This window comes from Bombyx mori, chromosome 1 (assembly GCF_030269925.1).
Source record: "Bombyx mori chromosome 1, ASM3026992v2".
NCBI classification, from domain to species: Eukaryota; Metazoa; Arthropoda; class Insecta; order Lepidoptera; family Bombycidae; genus Bombyx; species Bombyx mori.
This window is the reverse complement of record NC_085107.1, coordinates 10,938,569-10,966,455: the sequence shown is the minus strand read 5'-3', so window position 1 is coordinate 10,966,455 and position 27,887 is coordinate 10,938,569. Positions and strand designations below refer to the sequence as shown.

Here is a 27,887-nt window from a genome sequence, read left to right as displayed (position 1 = left end):
TTACAACAAAAATAATATCGACAAATCAAAAATTGGTACTCTACACAAATACAGAACAATAAAAAACTTTTCAAAATAATTTTTTATTTGAAATAAGTGATAAAAGTGTTTTCACGATTCATTTATTCATCGGGTTCTTGCTGCCAGATATCGCTCACTTCGTTAAACGGAGACTGAAGTTCTGCTACTTCCAATGGTGTGTTCTCAACAATCTGTTTTTTTTTTAAATTGTGTTTTAATGATCATAAGCTCACCAAAGATGTTAGTTTTTAATCTATTTTGTCATATCTCACGAAAGCTTCCTGACGAGTACCTACTCAAATAATACTGAGCATTTTTGTTTTATGAAAATGGCAATGTTTTCTTTTATATATTTTTTAATTTTCATTTTGCTCTCGAAGTCCAGGTTGGTGGCGCTGTATAATCAGGTGATTTTTTTTGCTTCCAGTTGGCCGATAAGCCTTGGCAGATTCACCATATTAAATGGGATCTATGGTATCACCGAGAAGGATGGACGAGCTCAAAGGCTGAGCCGGAGGTTGCTTTTTTTTCCTACCTATTCTAGTAACCTTCTAGATTCAGTAAACTAGTAGATGAGCTCACGGGGCTTAAATCAGGAGTATTGCTAACACTGGCCCTAGCAAAAGCAGTGCTTTGCAGAATCTACCACCGGATTGGAAACGCGACTCACTGAGAAGGTACAGGTACCTAATACGAAAAACTCAGTGGGCTGTGTCTATGGGTTAATTTACTCGTCGAGTACTTCGTCGCACGCAACGGCTTCGGCGAGGACAGTGACCGGTGCTTGAGGTACTTAAAAGTACCGTTAATGGATCGAGAGGATCCGTAATGACGTGTCGGGGGTTGCTAACAACCCTTCAAGTGTATTAAAAAAAGCCCTGCCTTCTTAACTATAGGCTTTGTCACGTTTCCTACTGGTATATTTTAAATATTTTAATCTAAAATACGAGATAGGTATTTACTGTGATGAGTATGATACTAAAATTTTATACTATTACCTTTGCGAGCCTTCGTGGAACGAAACCATTTTTTCTAAAAGCCACTAGAGTGACAGGTCTTCGTCGACGTTCGAAAGGTTCAAAAGATCCCTAAAATAACATTCATATTTTAAATAAATTTAATACGTTAAGTTTACATGGATAATGTAAAAGAAACAGACGTGCACTTCGAATCAAATAAATTAAAACGTTGCTCATCTTGTATCCACAATCATGTTCGCTCAATGTTCTATTTGCATTACAGGGAATAGCATTTAACTCGTGGCGAACAAGTTACATAAACCTCGTTCAAACACATTACTCGTTTAGTGCAAAGCTTTTAGTCATCTGTCTGTGTTTGGCTTTCCTGGACGAGTAGCGAGCAAGGTTATGTAAAAGTAAATTTAATCTTTTACCTTATTGAATATGGGTTCAAAATCGTATGAAAAAGTTTTAGATAGTCTTGTTAATTTGTGTGGTGGTCTGAATGCAGTGCGTTTCTGCAAGCCATCATATTGAGAAAGCTAAAACAAACAAAAACAACAACTGAATAAAAAGGTTGAATCAATTTACCGGGACTCAGATAAACCGCGAGCTTATCTGAGATATTAAAACAAACGGTAGATCGTAATGTTTTTTATTGCGTAGTTAGGTATACGATCTCACGCCCCACCTGGTGTTAAGTTGATACCGGAGCCCATGTACATCGCGCACGGACACGCGATTTGAGACTCAGCCCTTAATTGTATAATATAACGGCTGTCCCATCCTTCAAACCTTCATTACTGTTTCACGACAGAAACAGGCAGGATGATGGCACTTTTCGTGCGCACTTGCGGGATTTGAACATCGGATTACACGCATCGCCCATATCCGACCTACGTGACGGGGCAAAGCAAAGCAGCCGTCACCCGAAACGTATCTTGTCGAATCCACTTTTGGTGAAGAGGTCGACGAGCGAACTAATCCACAGACAAAACCCACTGAGTATCTCGCTGGATCTTCTCAGTGGGCGTGTTTCCGATTCGGTGGTACATTCAGCAAAGCACTGTTTCTTGCCAGGGCTAGATTATCAAAGTCATTCAAGTTGAACCCGTGGAACGTGATCTTTAATGTTCAAAAATAATCAGTAAGTTTCTCAAGCACCCAGTGAACCTTGGATTATTGGCTAAACTTTAACATAAATACTGACATGTGAGATGGGCTTGTTTATCCAAAAGGAATTCATATTCGTTGGGAATGTTGAAATATCCTTAGCCTCTGGCTTCGATCCATTCTTCTGTTGATTGTCTCTTGTGGCTAGAAGAGAATTTGGATGATTTAAATGTTCAATAGTTAGCTTCAATGGAGGTTAAAATGAAAACGCAATAACTGAAGCCTATACTTTGCAAAAAACTTAGCCTTATCTAACATTCACAAAAGTAACAAGAGATACGGTAACAGAGCTTCGGTCGCCTCCAGTTAGTAAGTAGATATTAATATGTAGATAAATAAACTGACAATCCAATCTTTCCCCTCTTTCTATGTTGATGGTTGGTAGAACAGTGAGTTATGAGTTCGCGCCGGGTCATCACTACTGTAGGTATACTTCGAAGAAGCTGGAAAAGGCGTCCCGGCCAGAAAAAGGCACAAACTAGATTTAGGCCTAATGCTGTGACGATTACGGCCGCGGTTACGTCTGTGTGCTTAGTGCGAGTTTCTTAACGTTCTCGATAGCGTAAAAGTTAAGCCAATTTTGTATGCAGTTGGAACAGCGCCCCTAGCGGCAAACGTACGCAAACGATCCCATTCCATACAAATATGAATAACTTTTACGCTATCGAGAACGTTAAAAACTCGCGCTAGGCACACTGTTCAGCGAATATAATAAAAAAATAACTAAAAGTACTCACTTTCATTGAATGCAACTGCAGCGACAATATAAAATATAAAAGATAATTTAATAATTTTGTGCATCGTCGCTTAATACCTGCTTTCTCTGCTTCTTCTCGAATATTAAAAGTCGACGATCAGTACAATTGTAACACAAAGGTGTTCAAAGAAAATCATGTTTACCAAAGTATTCCATGTAAATATGGCCATTGGAAGTATATTCCCAGAATGATACTCTGTTTGCTGTTGTAAACTCAAAATAGTGTTGAACCAATTCGTGTATGTATTTTACCGTCTAACTATATTTAATACGCTCATTTTTAAATGCACGTGGGACAAATCCTGAGTTAAATCCTGGAAGATCAGGGTTGATGTGTTTATGGTTAGTTACAAATTTAATAAAATCGGACAAAAAAAAATCTGTCTATCGCCCTAAAAATTTTTTTATTTTTATTAGCGCATGAGTTACAGTTACTTTAAGATATCAAACATGTTTTTTCTTCCGCGTCTTCATCTTTCTATTTCTATCAGGAATAATGTATTCCATTGGTATATAAAAATATTGAATTAGATATTAATATTAAATTGTTATAACCAGCCGATCGACATAGGAGTTTAGCAAAAGCAACGATAATTATAACAAATAAAAAAAAATCATTAAATTGCATTAAGTTAGATAACTAACCCGGTTTCTCTTATTCAGAAGTTTCAGAACACACTTATTTATCGTCTTTTCGCATTAAAAGTGTACAATTTCCAAAAATATCGAAATTGAGTCAATATGCGAAATCATTTGGTATCACCAGTATTTTTCTCATAAATACTGTAAAAAGAGCGTAGTTTAGTTTTGGGTTTTTTTTGTTTATCTAAGTTTTGACTACTATTAACAAAATTAATACATACTTTTAGCTTATTTTAAAAGACAGAAATAATGTAACTGGTAAAAAATAAAAAATAAATCTTGCAAAGATGATTAATATTAAAAATATCCCATGTTAATCCTTTAAAACACTCTCCTGTAAAATTAGTAAGTTTTGAGATCATACAGTTTTAATGAGAGAAGACGTTATGTCAAGAACGATTTATATTTTATGTACCTTAAGTAACGCCGTGAAGGCTTGTACAGTTTCAACTGTTCTATACATTAATAAGATTTAACACAAAACTGATACGCACTTAGAAAAGCCTAGACTATTCACTATCATGCGTGTCATCTATAGGATCGTTGCACGGAGCGCGAGTGCATGGACGCAGTTGTTCTTCGCGTTCGTTAAGGGCACACCGTCCCGCCACACACACGCGCCACCTGACTATATTGCCTTCTCCGCAACTCACTGAGCACCCACTCCACTTACTCCATCGACTCCATACCTTACGAGCTTTAAGTCTTTCTTCATCTTTATTGGCATGTTCTATAAAGTCTTAAAATACTTTAATTAGATATTTATCAGTATATTGTACTAGAAAGTTGAGCCACTTCAGAGATAGGACTTGTCAGCACTGGACCACTACTGGACATAGGCCTCCCTTATTACTCGGCACAACGACTGATCATGCGCTACCTGCATCCAGCGGTCTTGAATATTAAATGTATCATCTATGTCCAGCGGTTTCCCGCGAACTTTTTTTTTCCTGCCTAAGCTGATAGCCTTGAGAGGCTATTGCAGCGTAACCTTAACTAGTAGGTGAACTCACGGGGCTCAAACCGGAGTGATGCTAACACTGGCCTTAGCAAGAGCAGTGCTTCGCAGAATCTACTACCGGATCGGAAACGCGACCCACTCAGAAGATCCGGCGAGAAACTCAGTGGGCTGTGTCTATGGGTTAATTCGCTCGTCAATCCCTTCGTCGCAAGCGACGGGTTCGACGAGGACGGTGACCGGTGCTTGTGGTAACTAAAAGCACCGTTAATGGATCAGGAGGATCCGTAATGACGTGGTTTGGGCGACGTCGACTGTTTATCATTCGGTCTACAGGATGGGGTATGTGGCCGCGACCCTCAACAGGTCATCGGTTCACCTTGTTCACACCTACCCAAGTAACGTTTTCTGGTACGCGGTGGCCACTCGAGAACTTTTCGACTCCAGCGGCCATCACTATCTATTTAAGGAAACATTATTATGACGATTATTATCACGTATTTGAACGCACGCAATTTCCAGGACGATAATGCACTGTGGTTTCTTTTGTATTTTTTTTTCGGTAAATACTGAAGACGATTTCGTGACAGTTGCGTTCGAATCGGCCTAATGACCAACCCACGAAAATCTATAGAGACTAATTGGAAGTCGAGCCTACTAATCCGTCGACATGTTGGGCTTCCGGACAATTTGCTCACGTTTTTATTTATTCTTCGTTCTGTCTCAAGACACTTCTAGCAAACTTAACACGTTATCTATTATAGAATTTCAGCACCTCATTATAATAAAGCCAGACTTTGTTTACTTGCCTGTTCCTTCTATAACGTCATCTCGGTCGTATTCTGTACAACCCATATCGTTTACATCGATAATAGGTTTTGTTCGACCGTGAGCAGATAGCTGCTCTTCCAACACAAGATCTAATAATTCGACTGGATTTAACTTCAATATTGTATCTTTCGTTTTAAATTCATCTGCGTCTATCGTGCTACAAAGTTGCAAGCTATAAATAATACTCAAAGAAATTTTTATCACAAACATTGTTATGTACAATACTTTAGAAAAAGCAAGCGTAGATTTTGAAGTTGTCTATTTGTCATGTTTTAGTTCTTTTTTTCAAATCATAGATACCAATCATTATTGTGTAAGAGTGGGAATAATACGTGTAAGAGTGGCAATAATACGAGAAATTTACCACATACGATTTTTTTTATATTTTGTACATTAACAAATTTTATTCTCTGGATGAAGACCGAGAAGAAAATTACTTTAACGTGTAGCTAATTATTTAAATATTATATTTATATGATACAAGTTGTTCTTATAGTACTTTCTACTTAGAGTATACATACTTTCTAGTTCTTATATAATATATAAATATTTTAGAATACACATACCCATTTTTCTCATGAATATGCCCTTAATTAAGGAAACTACAGTAAACTTAATTGCCTATCTGAAATGTTCTAGAAGAAATGTGTCTTGTAGTGACATCTATCAGAAGCCTAGCGAACCACTTCCATTCCACTTCTAGTGAACCCAATGCGCATAGTATTAGTGCCCCGCGATATTTTCATAACGTAGGTACTATTTGTTATATGTTGAATTATTGTAGGTACATTACTTCAACTGCCTGTTCCAAAAGCCCCTGAGAAGAACCCGTAAACTACAGCCAACATCATTGGCACCGGGTACTTTCCGCCAATAATCGTTGTCACTGTATATAGATGTTGAGGCTCACAGCCTTCAAAAATATGTAAATCATAAGACGTAACATTTTCTTTGCTGATTCCCATTCTTGTATTTTTAAGGGAAAAAACCCTTACGCTATCCAAACAGCAGCATTTAGCACGATATATTCTATATTGCACAAGAAGAAACGCGGTACGCGAGGAACGGCGACGTCTGGAAAAGCGCACCACCACCCGAAGTGATGACCACGACCACTCTGCCAAGAGTGCATACGACTGAGAAGAATTCTATATTGCTGTTAATGGAGAAAGCAACTTCAAGTCACCAGACGTTAAGTACAGTGGTGAATTTACACTAGGGGCAGTCGGGGAAAGTGCCCAGGCCGGCAAAATTTTAAGTGATTTTTTTTTCACGTCAAGATTGCTCTATGTAATTAATTAAGTCTATAATTAATAATTTTCTGTTTAATTGATAATTCATGAAATGGCACTTTGATAAAATTAATAATCAAAATGATTTAATCAATTTATTTCCTTGGAGATTTAATAATAATCGATTTTTTTATTTACCAGAATTTAAGAAATTTAATTTTTTTTTTCAAGTTTAATTATGAGTCAGCCTTGGTGGCATATTTATAATTGTAAAAAAACACATATTTATTTATGTTTTTGGAATATATAACATATTTTAATAAAGTTTGTAGAAAAAGAAAATATGTAAACTATAGGTTTAAGTAAAATTTCAGTATTGGCGCGGATTTTTTTCCGGTACCCAGGAGCGGCATTAAGTTTAAATCCGGCCTTGGTTAAGTAGCTAACCAGCCCTTTGAGATCATCAGGTGAATAGGCAGTTTAACTCACATTGATATTTTACAACAGCTATCCCGCGCTTAAAACTGCAGTGCATTAAGGCTTAGTAGCAGAAATAAACAGTACGGGGGTCTCGCTATGTGCAAGCTCATAATAATGCTGCTAAATGTTTTAAGCTAAGTCAAAGCGCATCATTCAATACAAGAGGAAGTTAAGGTAATTTAATTTTTTGGGATTTTTTTTAGATCTTGGTGTAAGACGCGATTTCACTAAGGACATTAAGAATCGAACGACGGTCCTTCCTCACAAAGCTCAATGGTAAAATGTTGAATACCACAGCAACGCTGATGGTTAGAGGGAGAATTTTAAAATCACAGCAATGTTTTATATTTCATTTGAGGTTTTAAATAGCAAAGCTTTATCAATGTTTATAAAAACGATAATTAATAAATTAACAAAGGAGATTCAACAAATAAAAAATTAAGATTATTTTTTGTTGCCTTTATTTCGAAATATTTAGATAGATACATAAAATACATAATAGGCTTTACAATATATAATAGACAAATCTCAAGACAGAATGTTTTACTAACAAATTTCGATAACAATGGAAGTCAGAATCAATATTGATCCTATTGGTAGGTAATATTAATGGAGAAAGAAAGGAAAAGCCCACCTCACAATAAAGCCGAACTAGCATGTAGCACTTTAACGTAACCCATATTTAAGGTGAAGATAGGGTTTTGAAGTCTAAAATTTATCTCTTATCGACTTTACAATAAGAGACAAAAATGTTATAGCTACTAGACGAAAGTTGATATGGTTTTAAAAATACTTTTTATAAAGCCTTAAATATTTGATTGCTTTTTTTAACCACTTCATTTTTCGTGATTGTGTGACTATTTAATGTAAATTTTTAGTTATTGGCGAGAACACGAGCAGCGAAGTTGTAGGAATTGTTTTATTTTGTTAATTTATTGTTTGTTTTGGTTTAAACTTTAGTTTATCAAACATTTTGCATCTGTGAAGAGGAAAAAATTTTATAAAATGAACTAAAGTCCACTGACGTTTCGGTAAATATCCACGATTTTTCTGAGACTTTATTTCATTCCCTCTCACCTTGTTTCGTTTAATTTCATACCAATTGATTACAGTCGGAAATGAATAAATTTCATCTTATTTTGCTTTATATAATTTTTCATATAACAGAACTTGTATGAATTTATTAATTAAATAATTTTATAAACTCGTCACTGTCAACAATCGCATTTCAAGAAGCTAATTCCATACTTAAAATAATAACTTTTTTTTTCTCCTAGTGACGCCGAAAGTTCTGTTTTCGTCCCGCTGTACAGGGAAGAAAGTGTAATTTTTCTTCCCGTTGTACAGAGAAGAAAGTGTAGCTTTTTCTCCCTGGGTACTAACAAGTGCGCATGCGCGTTAGTGTCTACGTCTGCTCTCACGCACCTAAAATTCTCCGCCATTGTTTACACGCGGGAGGAAATGTCCAACTTTTCTCCCTTGGTGCACAATGTACTATTTTATATATTGTATTTTCTCTTTACAAAAATACAGGCAAACGATTTGGCGACTTCCAGATTCATAGGATTAATGTGAAATAATCTTTAAGTACTTTGAAACAAAAATGTATACCTGGTACGTTTATAGCAATTATTATCATAAATCTAAATATATTTAAAATTATTATTGTAATACTATAGATAATAATTGGAGGTAGCGTTAACACAATAAAATAATATAATACATGATAAATTTAGAAACATTTCTTCTTCTTTTTTATTTAATAAATAGCGATTATTATGTATGATATTATTATATAAATAAAAATATAGCAAAGGAAAAATAATTAGACTACAAATAAATATTTCACCGGGTAGTTCTGGGAACATATTGCTGCAAGCGTTTAAAGTGTTAGGTTTAAAATACTGTAAAATACAAAACTTCAACAGAAAAATTCATGAAGGAGTAGTTTATGTTTATGTTGGTAACAGATTGGAAAGCAATATTTATTCGCCAAACATAAATAGTATCTAAAAGCATTTGTACGGTTTAGTCTAGTTTTTTTTTATTGTCATTAAATTACGTTATTCCCATCTGACGTCCGTAACAACGAAAACTCTGAAGTATTCGAAGACGTCAGAAATAACATAATGACAAAACTAAGTAGCGGGAATTAATATGCTGTAAGAGTAGTTATAATAACGTCATAAAATATATTTATAGTATCAGCAAATTTGAGTGACAAAAGTTGAAAATTTTTTCTGTGGATTTCTTAAGACTGGAATGCATCAGTTGATTTTCGATTGTTACATACATTATTTTTGTGTGTTACCTTAATACATCATCACTACCGAGTCTTCAGTTTCCGGGAGTTGTTCCTCAATCCGCGACCGTGTCGTGTTTATTCTTGGCGACTCTACCCCATGTAAGCGGATTAAAATGTCCCTTCGGAACGAGGTGACACTTTACAAAACTTGCATAAGACCCGTCACGACTTACGCGAGTGTGGCGTTCGCTCACGCGACCCTCACGCATCCCTCACGCATGTAGAGACTTTCCAATCCCTACAGTCCCGCTTTTGCAGATAAGCCGTCGGAGCTCCGTGGTTCGTGAGGAACGTTGACCTACACGACGATCTGAGCGTCGAATTGATCCGGAAACACATGAAGTCAGCGTCGGAACGGTACTTCGATAAGGCTATACGTCATGATAATCGCCTTATCGTTGCCACCGCTGTCTACTCCCCGAATCCTGATCATGCAGGAGCCAGTCACCGTTGACGCCCTAGAAACGTCCTTACGGATCTCTCAGAACCAATAACCTTTGCATTAGACGCCTTCAGCTCCAACACTAGGAGTAGGCATAGGGACCCCGGTAACCATACTCGTCGAACTCGACCTAGAGTTGCAACCGTGACGAATGAGACGTGCAACCTAACCCATGCATCAACTCGCTGAGTTTCTCGCTGGATCTTCTCAGCGGGTCGCGATTCTGATCCGGTAGTAAACTTATTCGCGAAGCAGTTGCTCTTGAGTTGTTAGGTCTCCTTCGGAGGCGCTTGGGCAGCTGTTAGCAAATCCCACCCCTCCTGGCCGAGCATTTGCTCACTCACCTATCCTGGTGAAACTGGAAAAGCTTCAGGCCAACCAGAAATCACTCATACAAAAAAAAAAAGAGTCGTTCAACTACGCCCTTTTAAGTTTAGAAAAGATTAGGACTTAGTACGTGCAAAATATGAGGATTTGGTTATTTCAAACGAAATAAAATAGGGTTTTTATTATAGATAGGTTTCTATATATTATTTTATTTATAAAAGTAGGTAGCTTTTTTGTTGGTATTTAAATGAACCAAAATGATATTATATTGAAATACATTTACCTATGATATAAAAAAATAAAATAAGCGAGTATCTTATGATATAAGGTTCGATTCCAAAACCACGGCAAAAGAGCCGACAATTTTTTTAAAGTTGAAAAGTATTTTTCACGCTGGAGACGATAGAATGCGATTTTAAAAAGATGTACTTATATTATATTATGTTAATGTCGACATAAGGGCCCGGACATCCGTGATTTTCATTTTAAAATGTACCTATTGGGTTCGAAGCAACGAGATAAAAATCCACGAATTCGCACAAAAAGGATTTTCTGAAAGAGTAGAACAAACCTGTTCTTGATGGCGAGAACCGCTTTTGTTATGTGCAGTAAAAGTCTATCACGTTTTTACGAAAAACTTTCAAAATTTCTGTCACTAAGTTGAAAAAGAGTTCAGTTATAAACAGCAAAATTCAAATAACAAACTTAATAAAACACTGCTAACGTAGTCAATGTTAAAATAAGAATGTAGCATTAGATATGTAAACAAAGTGATGTATGAGTGCAGAGTTGAAAAAAAATATAAAACAACTTTTGGCGCTATTTTATAGATTACACCAGGTACTTGCTACGGTGGCGCCACGTTTTTTTTCTTTCTTTTTTTACCGTGGGGCCATCCTAATTGCTCACTTTTCGACGGGCACCTTTTCATACACTAAGATTGTGTTCCTTACCTTATGTTTACCTACTACCTCCTTACCTTGTATTTTATTGATATTAAATGAATATCGATGATCTTTCCAGATCCCGATGATACATCGTATAAATGATCTCTGAAAACGCACTATGCTTGAACGCAGTGGTTACAGGTAGTAAGAAAGTTCTCTGCCCTTACGGATAGTTGTCGTGCAAAAAGAAGATGGAGAAACAGCTCAAAAAATTCTTCGGCAAGCGCCCGTAGAACATACTTTACAAAGTAATAGAGGCGTGGAGAAACTAGTCCTAAAATTCCAAACTGTTTTTGTACCTATATTCTATTATAACATTTTATTTTAACTGACTATATTTCTTATAGCTAATTTCATAGATTAAAAACTTTTTATATACGAAGTTTAGTGTTCAAATCAACAAACAAAATCATATACCTTATTGTATTTTTATTGATTTCGCAGCGCTTGATCGTGATTGGGCATCAATTAAATAGAAAAAAGATCTAAGAGCATTCTCTCTATATTTGTGAAAATGACATTTATAATAATCAAAACGAAAATATAACGCTTTGGCAATGATAATAAGATATTTTCCACTGTATGCAACGTTATCATACATAGTTTAGAGTAGAAATTATTTTGGTTTCGGGGCGTTCGTGGTTTTAAAACGATATTAACTGTGCAATAAAACAACGCGCAGTAATGTTTTTGAATTAGTAATTTAAACGATTTTTCAAATAACATAATTTTAATAACTGGCCATTTAAAAACATTTTGCCTGTCTCTTCCATTGATATAGGTTTAGTCGGTTTTATTTTTTTAATCGTTTCATGTAGAAGTCCATTTACACCAGCGGTCGGGGAACCGAGGTAAATTACCCCAAATGGGGTAAAATGAAATTTTGGGGGGTAAAAATGAAACTTTTGTGAGTAAAAAAAATATATAGAAGTTAAACTTCTTTAGAATCGTTAAATTTTCTTTTCAAAATTATCATGGGGGCTATAATATGAAATATACTAAAAACAAGCGATTTCGTTTTTTTTTGTTCTTCACCATGGGGTAATATCAACTTACAGAAAAATATTTAAGGGTAATAATTAAAAAAGTTCCCCGACCGCTGATTTACACCAACTGTGTGCTTAGAACATTGAATGCCCCAGAAACGAAAGCCCTGCGATAACATCTGTGACGATACGATAAATGATAACAGCAATCATAACGTACAGGTGTGTTCCATAAAATACGAATTTCATAACAACTACATTAAGTACCTAAACATTGTCTCTTTCACTTTACGTTTTACTGCTATTAATATTTTGTTGTATTAGGCCTATAAACTTATCGAACGGTCGTAGAATATAAATTTTTATTTACTCAATAATTTGAAGATTTTTAATTCTATATTTTTATGTAAACCATAATATGTTTGGATATATGAAACAAAAACAAAACGTGCAACATAGTACACGCAATAGAAGCGAAACTTCTTCGTCGATATACAGAGAAAGATAATTACTTGATGCTGTAAGGCTACAGACGCGCCCAAAGAAGTTTAACTTCTCGAAATAGAAAGTACCAAAGTTGAAGTTTATAAATTATAAAGTACAGCTAAATTTAAAAGTTTGAACGTACAGCTTAATGTTGTATTCAAAGAATAAAGAATTAGAGAGCCTTGAAGAGATTAATTATTTTCTAAAATTAATTTAATCAACAGCAAATAATTATTTATCTTCACTACAACTATGCTTCATAAGCATGAACAAATAATATATAATCAGCTATATTTCATATTGAAACATCTAAGGTATTTTTTTCTATTATATTTACAAAAAGACAAAACGTTCATTGTTTACAATCAGACTTGAATAAGAATCGAGAATTAAGAATAGAAAACGAATTCTAATATACAATAAGTATACAACAATCATTAATGACAAAAAAAAAACATTAAATATTAATTGATGTGTTTTGAACATTTTTCATTATGAATTCTAATCATGTTTTATAAGCTAGAAGTGGCAATCTAGCTTTTTAAACTAAACTATGCATTTGCCATGTTACAAAACAAGTTTACTAGGGCAGCTAGCGCATTACTATTCAGCTAACTATAGTAATAACGATAATCTAAAGGAACACATATTTAGATGTTTAATTTGAGGTAGTCATTTCAACAACTACATTCCAAAATATATGGCTTAGCTTTTTCGAGTACAACCTCAATTTGAATACATAATTATATTATGTTCTATAATACTTTCTATCTACGTAAAAATCGTTTCTTGCTATTTTCATTTGTGTCACTAAGTTCTCAAAGGGAAACCATATAAAGTACGTTATACTTACAAATACCCAAAACCCAATTTATTGATTTCGACAATTTTAATGTAAGAAGATTTTATTACCTTCAATATCTCCCTCTCTACTGCAAGCTAGAGCGCAACTAAACAACTAATAAATATCCGTGAATTTTACGGTTTCTCGTAATTATAATATCAAAGTATTTATTGTAAATATAGATCCAACGTTATTATTCTGGTTACGAGATCTATTAAAATACTTAAGGATTATGCGACGCGTCACAAGAGATATTGTAAGTTCGCAGTGAACATTCACGAGGCAATGCGCAGAGTAATTTACCTTGTAACATGTTTCTATTTAATTACATAAACATTTACAGTCGTATCGTTACTTGTACTATTAGATCTGTCCAATTAAAAGTGCCCGTATTTATTATTGTCTTATACTTTAAAAATTATTACTTCATTCACTGATTCGTATTGCTTACATTTTTAAAGAATTCGCTATTCAAAGCATCAACGACGAGAATAACGCTAGTAAAGATTATTAAGACATTTTAAATTAAAATTACAATGTACGTTACGTTTATAATTCCGATATCGATACTAAATTACTCATTAATTATTGGAAATATCTAAACTAAGCGATTTCAATAAAAGACGTAACTTTTCTTAGATTACGAGGCACAAAAATTATTAACCATCTGTAACATTAGCGTAAATTATGTCGTATTTAACAGCCGTATAATAAAAAATATAGTCAAAGCGACAATAATTTCAACTAAATTATTACAAAATCCTGTTTTCTTATATAACGTTTCATTATTTCTTTTTTAAATTATCTATTTTTCAATTTAATGCGTACTAATCGATTAGCCAACGTATTAGAAATCTATTCTATCATTGTAGACACGGCTTTAGTAGTTAGAGATTTTAAAACTTGAATCATAAGTATGTTTATTATTAACTACGTAAATTTTTTACTAAAAGCTGATATCCATAAAAGCGGAGATATATGTACTGTTAATCTTCTATTAGATATGAGAAAAGAGGCCATTACATTTTTTTTTAAAGTGAAATTCGAGAAATATGTGCTATTTTGTGGTCAACTTTTTTTTTAATTCTTTTTTTATCTCGTCGCATCGCCGCTTTGTTGTACATCAGCCATAAAAATTGGTCAATACAATAAGAATATTTATTCGAATGTACATATAGATTTGGTATTTAATTATTTTATGACAAGCGTCATTTAACAATATTTTTTTTGTATAGATGTCGTTTCAATAGAATCACGATTCAAAGTCTCAACAAATCAATAGACAAACTATGGATTTCGATACAAACTACAAATATATATTTTATCTAGTAACATTGTTATAAACTCTAATGTTTTTTTTTTTTTAGTAATTTGGAATCATAAGTAGTAAATTGTATCACCTAAGTATGTGAATGCTATTAAAAAACATTCAAATGAACTATGATAGAACGTTTAACTGTTTGGAAAATAAAAATTAATATGGAGATTTGATTTGATATGAAACAATAGTCAATTCATTTATTTTACAAGATTCTGTTGTTTCGATTTTCTATATTAATTAAGATTTAAGATAAGATATTTATTTAAAAAAATTGCAATTTATCAATAAATAGTGCCAGGTTTCTGGAAAATGTAGTTAATAATTATCAAAAGTACATGAACTGGGAGTAACATTTTATATTTTTAGTATTTCAACTATTGTTTTTTTTTACTAATTAATTTCTTTCAAAACTTAACGTTTAGGAATAATAATAATAATTAAATATATTATTTTAGAAACTGTACGGCGTATTATTTCTAAGGTTTTTAAAGGAATATACAATTTTTATTCGACGATTATTTATACTAATATTAAAAGTCGAACGAAATTTTTTGTATACTTTTGTGCATACGATTAAATTTAATTGAACACCGTTTCTCAAAAAAATACTTGAAATTATTTCCAATAAAAAAAAAGCCATTCTTTAAATTATCTTAGGTATTTTTAGCCTTAAACTTAAAGCAATGCTTTTTATTGTAAGCATGTCGTTTTTATTTTTTTCGTTTTTTTTTTCTTCTATTTCCCTTTGGAATTGAGATCAAGGTACACAACGTGTATATTCTAAAACTACGAAACTAAATTTGAATAATTAATCGCTATGAACACTAGCATCGTGTGCAAAAAAATTGTACTAAACATTACTTAAAAAAATTATTATCTACTTATATAAGAAAATAAGCGTTTCAATGTGTGAATGAATAAACGTGCTTCTTAATCCTTCGACTGTCAATATCATGAAGTCTTTTAATTCATTTATCTCAAAATGCCCCCATCCTCTAAGAAAACTACTTTTCTCTATTGCCTATTTGTGATTTATAATGTAACTTTTATTATTTTTCTACAGATCATACGAGCTACCGGTATCTAATAAAAATATTACTATTATTATGTTCGATGGGTGCACTTGATTTAATTTACAGTCTTTGTTTGCCAGCACAAGGAAGAAAGCTTGCACACAATCACAAAAATAATTATTGCATCCGTTAAAACAATTACCATTGTTAATTTTTTTGTTTGTTTTTTTGTTAGGTATATTAATAAATTTTCTTTTCACAGCACGATCTTTAGACATATTATTTGATGTATAATTGTCATTGTGTAACCACTGTATAAGACAACAGCGATAAAACATTGTATATAATTGATTATTGCGTGATTTTTCTTTACTGGACCCATGAAGCAGGTACCCACAGCGGTTCAGACTGAACTCTCCAAGCGGCCTTGAGTAGTTGAGACACCGCACTGGCCAGATCTTCATTCACCACCTCTTCATCGAACATGTATCCGTATAAGAAATTAATACGATTGGACGAACGTATTATATCTGTGAACTCTTCTTCCTGTAAATAAAGTTTTAGTATTTAATAAGTACTAGTGGTCCTCCGGTAGTCGAAATTCGACTATAATTAATTGAAATCATAAGTTGATACAATATTATGATTCTGTTGTCAAAGACCATTATAGACTTCTATAATCACAGATTTCGCCAAGACTTACACTTTCAAATATTAATAAAGACAAACAATATATTTTAATCTATTTTCAATTTGACCACAGACTCAGCAATAAGAAAAGTTTGACAATAAACAAATAGTATGCATGCGTGTGTGTCATATAGATGGTAGTGTGTGTAATGTTTTTTTAATTGATTTAATGTATTTGAAGTCATCGTGGTCTAAAAGATAAGACGTCCGGTGAATTCGCATTGAGCGATGCACCGGTGTTCGAATCACAGGCGGGTACCAATTTTTCTAATGAAATACGTACTTAACAAATGTTCACGATTGACTTCCACGGTGAAGGAATAATAACTATATATAACAGTTGTAACTATACTGAGATCTTAGAACTTATATCTCAAGGTGGGTGGCGCATTTACGTTGTAGATGTCTATGGACTCCAGTAACTAGGTGGGCTGTGAGCTCGTCCATCCATCTTAAGCAATAAAAAAAAATGTAATAAAAATCAAACCCGCAAAATTATAATGCGCGTAATTATTGGTGGTAGGACCTCTTGTGAGTCCGCACCGGTAGGTACCACCCACCCTGCCTATTTTTGCCGTGAAGCAGTAAGTCGTTTCGGTTTGAAGGGTGGAGCAGCCGTTGTAACTATACTGAGACCTTAGAACTCATATCTCGACGGTATTGCAGACGGGGACACGCAAAGAAATAAAGCATATTTTTGCATGATTGTATAATTAAAAAATTTAATCGATAGATCATATTAATATGTATGGTCTGCTGCAAAAAGGAAAAATGGAGCGTACAGGTGACAGTATGGTACCCGAGGTGTGAGAAGGATGAGGATGGTGTGAGAAGCCGAGGTCGCAAACCAAGAAGATGGGAGGATGAACTAAAAATTACCACTGGACCCCTTTGGATAAGAGTAGCAAGAGACAGAAAGCAGTGGAAAGAGTTGGAGGAAGCCTTGGCAGAGGCACACCGACACGAGACATTTTATAGTGGAAGTGTAGATTTTAATCTTATATTTTGTTTTCATATAATATATTGCTTTTTTCCGTTTTTTTTAGTCTACTTGAAATTGTTAGTTTAAAATGTAAAATGTTCGGAAAATAAAGGTATTATTATTATGATTTAAACTAAGTCGTCGACAATATCTTTGCTAACCATCAATTTACATACTATATGCTGTAGGGTATATTTTTCTTTATTTTTAGTTTGCAATTACATATAAATGTTTGAATTAGGACTATACATGCGTCTGTTATTAGCGTCACATACCGTGAATGCTCTGGATGATTCCTTATCGAATGTGGAACGCGCGTTTGCCGCAGTCCGCGTTTCGACCATCCTCTCCAAGGACGGAGGCTTAATGAACACGATGTAGGGACGCAGGCGCGGAGTTCGAAGCATCTTTAGGGCCTGCCAATGCGGACTCAACACACACACACGACCTGAAGAGAACAATTTCCAGAATAAGTTCACGAGGGTACTTCCTAATTAATTTATCGAAGTTATATTTGGACTTTTTGGCGGAAACGCGAGGAGTGTAATTGTGTGATTTGTTTTGTTTTGTCTATTTAGTGTTTCTTCAGGTTTAAATGTGTAATAACGGTGGTTTATTTAACTGTTTAATATCTCTGAAAGTGCACAAATGTGGGAAAATGAAACAAAGCCGCTGAACGTAGCTTCTCGGGATCCTCCAAAAAGTCCACTGAAAAAATCTCCGTAAATGACCACCATTTTACTGAGATTATATTTCATCCCATATCATCTCATCTGATTTCATTTATTCCATTTCATAATATAATTTTTCATAAAAATAAGAATATAAATTAAAATAAGACATGACTTAAAGGTCTTCATTACCAGATCAATATTTCCACCCATCTAAGCATTAAAAAAATCTATATCGATTTCCTTCATTCAATACGTAGCACGTGTTTTATTTTTATGTGTATGTGAATAAAAGTCATCATCATCTTCTTACTGGTGGTAGGACCTCATGTGAGACCGCACGGGTAGGTACCACACCCGTGCAGTCTCACATGAGGTGACGTTGTAGATGTCTATGGGCTCCAGTAACCACTTAACACCAGGTGGGCTGTGAGATCGTCCGCCCATATAAGCAATAAAAAAAAAATTCCAAAAAGTAAACGAGAAATAAGATTAGATTAAAAAAGCAGCTACATGTTACCAGATGTCAAAATTGGCTGGCTGACAAATCCTCGAACACATTAAAAAATCCAATGATAAATTTTGTATTAAACTAATGATTCATGCAGTGTACGTAATGTAAGACGATATATTTATATAAATAATCAGCTAACGAGCGGAAACTACAAGCTTGTGCGACGCAGGTGAATGACCGCTAGAAGCATTCGCTGTGCATTGCTGGTTAACTATACTTAAACATGAACATGCATAAATGCAAATTAATATTTATAAATTTAAACAAAAAATGCTTATTTCACAGCAAGTATATTATTAATTTATCAAGTTTTTTTTTACCAGTATTAATAATAGTCTCGACGCTTTCGGCAGCGGTCCCATAAAGATTGCCCTTGTATTCACCATGCTCTATGAATTTCCCATCGGTTATATCCTGTTCCATTTTTTCCCGAGTTACGAACACGTAATCTTTACCATTCTGTTCGCTTGATTTTATAGGACGCGACGTATCTGTAATGTTTAAAATTTATTTACAGATTAGCAAATCTCGTGAACAAAGATTTCTTTTATGAATTTATTAGCGCGCCTTAGTCTGGATACTGGTCCATAAACTAGCCGTACTCGCCCGCTTCGCTGGGTATTTAAAATTAACATTATTATTTATTGTCATTATTATTAGGGAGTCCAACACTCATATAAATATTAGCCTATTCATTAAGTACATGTATTTTCTACATGGAAACCAAGTTTCAAATCAATCGGATGCACTGTTCAATAGTTATAACGGAACATCCGTAAAAACCATTGTAGATTTATAGATTAAAGTATAGATTTCATTTAACTTTTTTCAGACATTTGCGTGGCCGAGTACCGAACATACAAATGCACGAAGGATATGATTTTTTTAGTTTATGATTTATGACATTTATGATAATAATATCAGTATAGATGTTTTTTTTAAAGTAAATTTGATAATAATATTGTTCGTACCACCACCCCGCCTATTTCTGTCGTGAAGCAGTAATGCGTTTCGGTTTGAAGGGTGGGAGCCATTGTAACTATACTGAGACCTTAGAACTTATGTCTCAAGGTGGGTGGCGCATTTACGCTGTAGCTGTCTATGGGCTCCAGTAACCACTTAACAACAGGTGGGCTGTGAGCTCGTCCACCCATCTTAAGCAATAAAAAATAAAAACTTACACGGTATCGGAGTGATGTACTTCTCCGGGTCCGTAGCGACGAGCCTCCGTCTCAGTTCGTTTCTGCCGACGCCGGGCGCTCCGATCAACACGATCGGGCGTACCAGACCCGGCCTCGGGTACAGCCGGGCGACCTCCTCGTACGTCGGTATCAATTCTCTATCGAAATCGTCGTTCTCCGTTATGTCGTATATGATCTTCTTGACTTTCGGAATCGACTTGCAGGGCAGGAGCGCTGTGGCCGTCGGCGTCGGTGAACATGGCGTTTTCGGGGCACAGTCAGAACTGGACGCAGACGGACTACAAAGGGCGGGCTTACCTAAAAACACCGCAACAACAGATCAAGCTTTTCTTGTAGACCGCAAAAAGTGAGGGTAGGATGAAATTTCAAAGAAATGCATACATTGAGGACTTTTTGGCGGGAACGCGAGGAGTGAAATTGTGTGATTTGTTTTATTTTGTCCCTTTAGTGTTTCTTCAGGTTTAAATGTGTAATAACGGTGGTTTATTAACTGTTTAGTATCTGGGAAAGTGCACAAATGTGGGAAAATAAAACAAAGCCGCTGGACATAACTTCTCGGGATCCTCCGAAAAGTCCACTGAAAAAGTCTCAGTAAATGACCACCATTTTACTGAGATTATATGTTATCCCATATCATCTCATCTAATTTCATTTAATTTCATCCCAGTTGATTAATGTCTTAAATTAACCATCTTCAGTTCATTTCATTTCACTTCATATTAGCATTTTCGTAAAAGTAATAATATAAATTAAAATAAGACATGACTTAAAGGTCTTAGTTACCAGGCCATAAAATCCCTTAAAAACGCATACATTAACAGCCTTCTGTCTTGTCTTTCTGTTCTACATCGCTAAACGATTTGAGGGGCCATCTGGTTAAGTGTTAAACGAGTTCATTGACAACACAATGTAAATGCCACCAAAACCAGGCAAACCGTAAAACCAGGTCGAGAAATGAGATCGAATTTTCGATTGTATTTATTTAGCGTCTGTTCCACCTATCAAATCGCAACGCACGACTGCTTAGAGTACTGTTAATTAAGCTAGAGGATGGAGATGAAAACACTAATTAATTACTTCCTAAAAAAATAAACGTAGTATTTATTTAAAAAAATTATGTCAGTAAAATGAGAAACTATATTTTACAGGTAGCTGCGCGTTAATGGAGAAAACAAAACTCCTCAGAAATGGCACATATTTTTTCTTTGATGAAAAATACCGTGTGTCCTTTTCCATACCCACGACAGCGTGTATGCATAGTTTATTTACGATCAGTTGAGTAGTTAAGACGTGAAAGCGTAACAAACAAACAGACCGATTTCGCATTAACAATATTATTATCGATGTCCAATGTCACACCATCTAGATCGTTTAGAACTACAACTAAATATCATAGCAATCGTGAAATACATAGCAAATAATAGCACAACATCGAAAACAGAAGGTCGAACGAGAAGAAACATTACGATAAAAACAGTACAAACCATCCATAGTCTGGGGATCGGTCTGTCTCTCGTGAATGATGCGACCTTCTTGCAGAGCCCTGGACGGTATAAGCCCCGCCCTCATAACTCTATCGCCTTCGCGTCTCGCTTGCCACCTAAACAATAAGCCACACCAAAATTCGTCATGTAAAACAATACGTTTATAAATAAATATTTCGCGTTATGAGAAAACAGATGTATTTCGCAATCGATTAAAGAACGCCGCCAGCGATTTCCGTTCAGATATAAGCTTACCAGTAGGCGTCGTCCTGTGAAACGATGTGGAGGATGTCACCCTTCTTAAAATCGAGTCCCGCTTCCTTACAGGGTATATAAGGATCTTCGGACGAATTGTAATCAAATAACGCTCGGACTCTGACTTTGCTTTCCCGCGTACCGCCTTTACCGAATGACGGTACTAATTTAAACGTGATCGTGCCTTCGGAGTTTTGCTGGAACACATATGTACATTATTCGATTTATTGCTTTTATTTATCTCTTATAATACTCGTTTATATAAAATTCATATTTGTTTGTCGTCTGTGTTGTTTTGTGTAATTTTATTGTTGGCTCTTCAAGGATAGTTTCTGGTATATGGCCCTCAACGTACTGTTACGAGGATTTATAAGAAAAACTTTTTAAAAAAAGAAGTTTATTTAATTCTAATAATTAAAACATTTGAAACTGACAATTGAAATTAATTGGGGCAAGTGTCACCGGGAGCGCGGTTATAATTGAACTGCGTGATCTATCGGCAACCTAACTAAGCTGCATTACGTTGTGCAACCTACATTGCATTTTTAGGTACATTAAGAATATACTAGAGGTCCCGCAGTAGTCTCAATTCGACTATAATTTATTGAAATTGTAAGTTTGTACACTATTATGATTGTATTTTCAGAGACTTAGTTTATACTAAGTCTTGGCGAAATTTGTGATTATAGAAGTATTATTACTTCTATAATCACAAATTTCGCCAAGACTACACTATAGAAAAATATTAATAAAGACAAACAATATTTAATCTATCCTCAATTTGAACACAGACGTCAAGAACAAAAGTTTGACAATAAATAAATAGTGCGTCAAATACATGGTAGTGTGTGTAATGTTTTATTTATTGATTTAATGTATTTTTTTGGCATAATTTAAAAAAATATTAACATTCTGCACTCCTTCTCTATGGGAAATTTCATACTCCTCCATCCGCGCAATTTTCGTAAAAAGGGGTACAAAGTTTTTCCTTCACGAATTAATATATAGATAACAGTACGACAAATGGCGCGTCAGTCACTTGCAAGTGTACTTGATATATTCTGCGACAGTCACAGCAGAGCGAGTTAATTAATTGTCATCATAATATATTGTTCGTCTCGCTGTTTATTGTGGCAAAATCTTCTTCAGCTATTTGAATGGGGTAAACTTAATTGGCGTTCAATTAAAAATATCGAATTGTCGATGCTAATACCAAATGAAACGGACCTTTAATTACAAAGATAAAAGTCACGTGTTAAGAGAAATATTGCTTAAACCAAATAGCCTTCACCTCTCATTATTAAGAATGTACTATTTGTTTAGAAGCATCTAATTTAAAACGTAATTTATCTTGAATCGATTTCGGTAGGTCCGTTTTTTGCGTTTGTCGCATCACTAGTTATACAATGTAGCCTACTGAGTTTCTCGCCGTAAATTTTCTTAGTGGGTCGCGTTTCCGAACCGATGGTAGATTCTGCGAAACACTGCTCTTGCGAGGGCCAGTGTTAGCAAAACTCCCGGTTTCAGCCCCGTGAGCTCACTCACACGTTAGGGCGAAGCTGAAATAGCCTCTCAAGGTTATCAGCACGGGTAGGACAAAATATATATATATATATACGATGCTTACTAATATAGACAAGACATCGGCCGGAGTTTTGTTTTCCACACTGATTCCGTTAACTTCGATGACCTCGTCGCCGGCGTGGATGAGTCCCGATCTATCAGCGGCACCTCCGTGCATCACTCGAGCGATAACTATCTTCCCGGTTTCTTCGTCAGTCTTGATTGTTGCGCCCTGAATTGTAATAGTTAAATTCAATTTCTTTCAAAATAACAATACGTTTCCTTGTTCTCCAGTTTCGTTTAATTAGAAGCTGTATATGAAAAAAATCGAAAACAGTTTTGTATATTTACCTACATAACGTTGTAGCTCACAGATAATACCCGTTGATTATATATTATGCTTAAATGCAAGTTTGAAGCTGCTTTCAGACTACGCTATAATATAATAGCATATAGTATATAGCTCATAGCACAATAATATCGTGCACCATACATTGTTATGGACACGTTCACACTGTACTGTAGCATATATTATTGACGCTGCTATACTATATGGCACTATAGTATCGCGTAGTCTGAAAGCAACTTTTCTTATTTTAATCTTAAATTAGGACTTATTTGAATTTAATACGCAATGAAAATATCCTTGTCACTGTAAGCTTCAGGTATTTTTAATTCATATTATTCACTTTAAAATTATTAATTAGCTATGCAATTTCTTTACGTAGATTTAGTCAATCTAAAGTACCTACTTACTACCTTTTACTTATTATGTTAACAGAGAGCGCCTAAAAGAATTATGATTAACGATTATATGTTATGCAGTGGTTGGCGTTGACAACAACAACGATTAATGGTTGATGGCGGAATAAACTAAATAATGTAAGACTTATTATAAGAAAATATGAGATGCATTTATTTCCCCCCAATAGATGCCTTAATTTTAATTTCCGCAATAATTCATGAATTGGGTATTTATTAACCAATTTAACTTATATTTTGCACGTTTTTTATATGTTTTTACTCTGTCATAGTAAATGGTTAAATGTAGAAGGAAAACAGTACGTAAGGTTAGGAATTTAATACTATTTCTTCTTAAGGCATGAAATAAAACCAAGTAATTATAATTATGATGATAGTACCGTATGATATACGTTTCGTATATATAATAGCAATATAATTAATTCAGTTTTGTGAAATACGAATTTTTTAGTCAAAACAGAAGATAAGTTTAAACAATTGTGGCGTGTACAAACTCGCGGCGAGAAATCGCAGTTTGATGAGAGTACCAATCTACAATATACGATACTCTCACCTGTAATAATAATTAAACATTGTCAGTTCACTGGTTTTTTTTTACTGTGTGCATTTGCAAGAATTCAATTTCGTTGTTTTCCTTCCAATAAACCCTTGAGAAGGGGCCAAAAAATATACACGTTTCTCCGATGATCTACCGTCTTCTCCGCTAGAGTTATAATGCATTTATTAAAATGAACAAAAAGCAACATGTATTGTGTGAAATGAATGAAAAAAAAAAACAAAGGAAATGTAGGTTAAAAAAAAATACAAATAACACAATACAGATCGCATCACATCTAGAGATAGCAGCTAATAAAGTTTCAATGAGAAGTGACGAGGAGGCAACACCAATAAAATAATATTTTGAGTGCAAAACACATAGAGAGGTCTTGAGGTAGATTTTAACTGAAAAGCATTCCAATACTTAGCATAGTTATTATTATTCTTCATAATACTCACCACAATTGGTTCTGCACTCTGTGCTCCACCCTTCCAATGAAAAATTATGTTCAATACACCATTACAGTTTCGCTTACTATAATATAAATACCTTATCTCAATCTGGGGCTAACATCATATGAAATTTATTTGTTATTTTAGTATCCATTTTTTTCTTTAGACTTAACATTACATATATAGTAATAAATACCATTGTTTTATTGAAACAAATAAGTAAAACAGTTATATTTTTATATTTACAGTTAGTGTTTGTTTATTCATTACATTCCTGCATGTTTATTTAGCTGCTATTTCTAAATGATTTCATTTTACTTTTATATTTTTAAATTTGATTTTGAATTATCAAAATTTCAAAATATTTATCTATTCCTTACCAATGGTTCATCACTTTTGACTAATTGTACAATCTTTACAGTTTCTTCTTCATCATCAGTATCAGGTGGAATATCAGGTAGATGGGGGTAATAGTCTTTCTGAGCAACTGCATCATGCGTACACAAAATTGCCTAATAAAAAGTAGTTACATTTAAAACCCTAAAGTCGATCTTATATCATAGAGATTTTTTTTTTTAATAATAAGTTTTTACAAAAAGATCAAGCCAATTCAAACAGCCTGGGTGTCAAATTGGGTAATACTCACCTGAAAATGTGGCTTCTGCAATAAACTTAGTAACTCTTCATACTCTTTTGAAATTTTAGTTTTATCACCAAGTACTTCAAAAACCTCAAGTGTAACCTGCATAGCATTTGAGAGTAGAGGATAAAATTTGTCATCCTTGCCTTTAGCCACAATTTTGTTGTGAACATGTACCAAGGCATGCAACTGCTTAGACTGCAGCAGTTCACTAAGAAAAGCCACATCTTCACTACCTGATTGTACCTCTTTCAAAGATGTCAACAAACGTGTGAGTGCTGTAATAGATATAAAAAAATTAAGATAGTGCCTTTCACATGCAAGTGGTGGCCTTACAGTTGCCTTCCATAAATTAGGTGCTATGATCATGTTTAAGCACACATCATTTAGCTGACCTTTTCTAAATGAAAAAACTCTAATGATTTAGTAATTAGTTAATTAATATATTTAATTAAACATTCAGTTTTATTCTACTTCATTTTTACATTCTGTAGTACATAATATGCAAACTTTAGTCTTCTTTATTTCAATTTTTTATTATTGATTTGAGCATTGAAGTACAATTCTACTCATACTTTATTTATTTAATATTGCTGTGTTTTGTTGGTTATTCAAGAGTTAACCAACAATCATTTTTAATGTACTTGTAATGACTGATTTTTGTTATTTTTAAACCAGCAATTCGAAGATTTTTTTATATTAAGATTTTATTCTCTAATGTGGTTATCAGATGAATTAAATGTCTATAAAATAATCATTTATGTTTAAATACCATTGAGATTTAACTATAGGTATTGCACATACCTGGGTCCCAATTTTCATACGGTGAATCCATGTTCATTTTAATATATACTTTTAAACTTTCTTAAACAAATCGAAAAGCGAGCAAGTTTGAGCAGACAATGACTAAAAAATTTTTTATTTATACGTCCATATTATAACTCATGCATTTTATGTAAATGAAATTTACTTGTATGGATTATGAATTTATGTGAACATATTATGTATTGATAAATTTACACTCATAATTTTATAACTCGTCTAATAATTTATTCTGTATCCTAATATGTAATCCATTTTCCCAAAAGTTAAAGCACACAACTGACAGGCGAGTTATTCAGTCAAACAAATCAATCAATCAAATTAGTCGATCGATAAAAAAATGTAGTGCTCACACTTTCAGTTCAGATTGAACCTTGAATTGAAATAATCTTACCATAGAGTTAACACAGAAACCGTGTGAAAATGTTACTTTACTCTTTTTTGAATGAGTCGGAATGATAGCGGTTTGCCAGAAGAGTTTGTATTTAACCGAGATCAATTTAAAGAGGGAGCTCGATTTGTCAGCCAAGAATGGATAGTTTGTGTCGAACTCCTCGACAAGCTCAATAAGTATGGTAACGTGTGCTTTGGCTGTTTTGACTGTTTGACTGTTGCTAGCGTTAGCGCTAGTAGCAGCCAGGTAGTAGTATAACATTGAGAGTGGATTTGGGGGATAGGTACGCAAAATGTGTCTAGAGCATTAACGGTAGATGGGTGCTTAATTAGTTGGGTTGAGGGTGCATTAGGTGACGCAGGTCATAGGAAAAAATCCTGCTGAGGATAATTAGAATGCTGTGGGAGATAGATTTTACGTGAAAGCGGAAGATCATAAATTCACCTAAGATCGGAATCGCAGATACTTGGCCATCCTGGATCATAATATTAATTGGCTGAAGAACGTGATGCCGGATGTGGAGTATATACAACTAAAACGAGAGTGGTTTTGCATCAAGCTTCTTTTTTGGGAACACGGCTGTCCTTTTCATAGGTTTCAATTCAGTGTGAATTTATTATTTCCTTATACTTATTGCTGCATTCCTGCCCATCACTAGCTCACCAAAAAGCAGCCAGGGGCGATGTCCTTGGCAGTACCTTTGAAAGCGTTACACACACCGCGCTTGGGTAGTCGCAGTCGGTGCCTTTTAAGCTAGCACCGCCAACGGTTGCCCTTTATCGGCACTTTTCGTAGTTAGCACACGCGCTGGGACACCCTCATAGTGGCAATGATTAAGGACCACCGTTTAACTAACTCATGCATCGCGAGTCCTGGGTTTCGTCCTGTAGCCTATCCGATGATTCGCAAGCTAAGTAAATTGTCCCTTAGAAATAAGGTGATACTCTACAAAACTTGTTTAGTCTGGTCATGACCTATTTAAGTGCAGTGGCCGCTCACGCGGCTCGCACAAGCTTGAAACCCCTTCAAAAAATACAATCCCGTTTTTACAGGATAGCCGCCGGAACCCCATGGTTCATCTGAAATGTTGATCTCCACGACGATATGGACCTAGAGTACATCAGTAAATATCTACAGTCGGCATCAGTGCGTCATTTCGAGAAAGTGGCAAGACACGAGAACCCTCTCATTGTG

At 34.6% G+C, this 27,887-nt stretch overlaps 2 protein-coding genes across 6 annotated transcripts; both read right to left on the bottom strand.

Annotated features, from left to right (window-relative positions):
* Positions 1-64: 64 nt before the first annotated feature.
* Positions 65-5,607, bottom strand: LOC101744665 (uncharacterized). Of its 3 annotated transcripts, XM_004929847.5 has the most exons (8): positions 5,320-5,607; positions 4,047-4,282; positions 3,556-3,693; positions 3,054-3,224; positions 2,191-2,297; positions 1,415-1,522; positions 1,020-1,109; positions 65-212 (listed from the first exon to the last, which is right to left on the bottom strand). In XM_004929847.5, the coding sequence occupies exons 4-8, from the start codon at positions 3,064-3,066 to the stop codon at positions 123-125; spliced, it is 408 nt and encodes a 135-aa protein (XP_004929904.2). In that variant the 5' UTR covers positions 3,067-3,224; positions 3,556-3,693; positions 4,047-4,282; positions 5,320-5,607; the 3' UTR covers positions 65-122. The 3 variants fall into 3 exon arrangements, with proteins under 3 accessions (XP_004929904.2, XP_021206151.2, XP_021206150.2); XM_021350476.3 differs by lacking the exon at positions 3,556-3,693 and having other exon boundaries at positions 4,047-4,291; XM_021350475.3 differs by lacking the exons at positions 3,054-3,224; positions 3,556-3,693; positions 4,047-4,282; positions 5,320-5,607 and adding an exon at positions 2,891-3,032.
* A 1,890-nt stretch (positions 5,608-7,497) lies between these two features.
* On the bottom strand, positions 7,498-26,648 carry LOC101746015 (MAGUK p55 subfamily member 7). Of its 3 annotated transcripts, XM_038012417.2 has the most exons (12): positions 26,448-26,579; positions 26,282-26,341; positions 25,484-25,755; positions 25,218-25,349; positions 24,844-24,873; positions 23,150-23,317; positions 21,523-21,719; positions 21,268-21,383; positions 19,763-20,080; positions 18,902-19,072; positions 17,672-17,844; positions 7,498-16,270 (listed from the first exon to the last, which is right to left on the bottom strand). In XM_038012417.2, exons 2-12 carry the CDS (start codon positions 26,316-26,318, stop codon positions 16,094-16,096), a joined length of 1,791 nt encoding a protein of 596 aa, XP_037868345.1. In that variant the 5' UTR covers positions 26,319-26,341; positions 26,448-26,579; the 3' UTR covers positions 7,498-16,093. The 3 variants fall into 3 exon arrangements, with proteins under 3 accessions (XP_037868345.1, XP_037868341.1, XP_037868349.1); XM_038012413.2 differs by having other exon boundaries at positions 26,282-26,648; XM_038012421.2 differs by lacking the exon at positions 24,844-24,873 and having other exon boundaries at positions 26,282-26,599.
* Between the last annotated feature and the right edge of the window lie 1,239 nt (positions 26,649-27,887).

Coding starts and splice junctions, on each gene's coding strand:
- LOC101746015 (XM_038012413.2), bottom strand. CDS start 26,318: ATGAACATGGATTCACCGTATGAAAATTGGGACCCAG. Junction 21,384..21,522: donor TCACAGGACGACGCCTACTG/GTAAGCTTATAT, acceptor CTTATTGTTTAG/GTGGCAAGCGAGACGCGAAG. Junction 16,271..17,671: donor AATCATCCAGAGCATTCACG/GTATGTGACGCT, acceptor CTTTATTTACAG/GAAGAAGAGTTCACAGATAT.
- LOC101744665 (XM_021350475.3), bottom strand. CDS start 2,954: ATGCACAAAATTATTAAATTATCTTTTATATTTTATATTGTCGCTGCA. Junction 1,523..2,190: donor TAAACAAGCCCATCTCACAT/GTCAGTATTTAT, acceptor TGTTTGTTTTAG/CTTTCTCAATATGATGGCTT. Junction 213..1,019: donor TTCCACGAAGGCTCGCAAAG/GTAATAGTATAA, acceptor AAAAAAAAACAG/ATTGTTGAGAACACACCATT.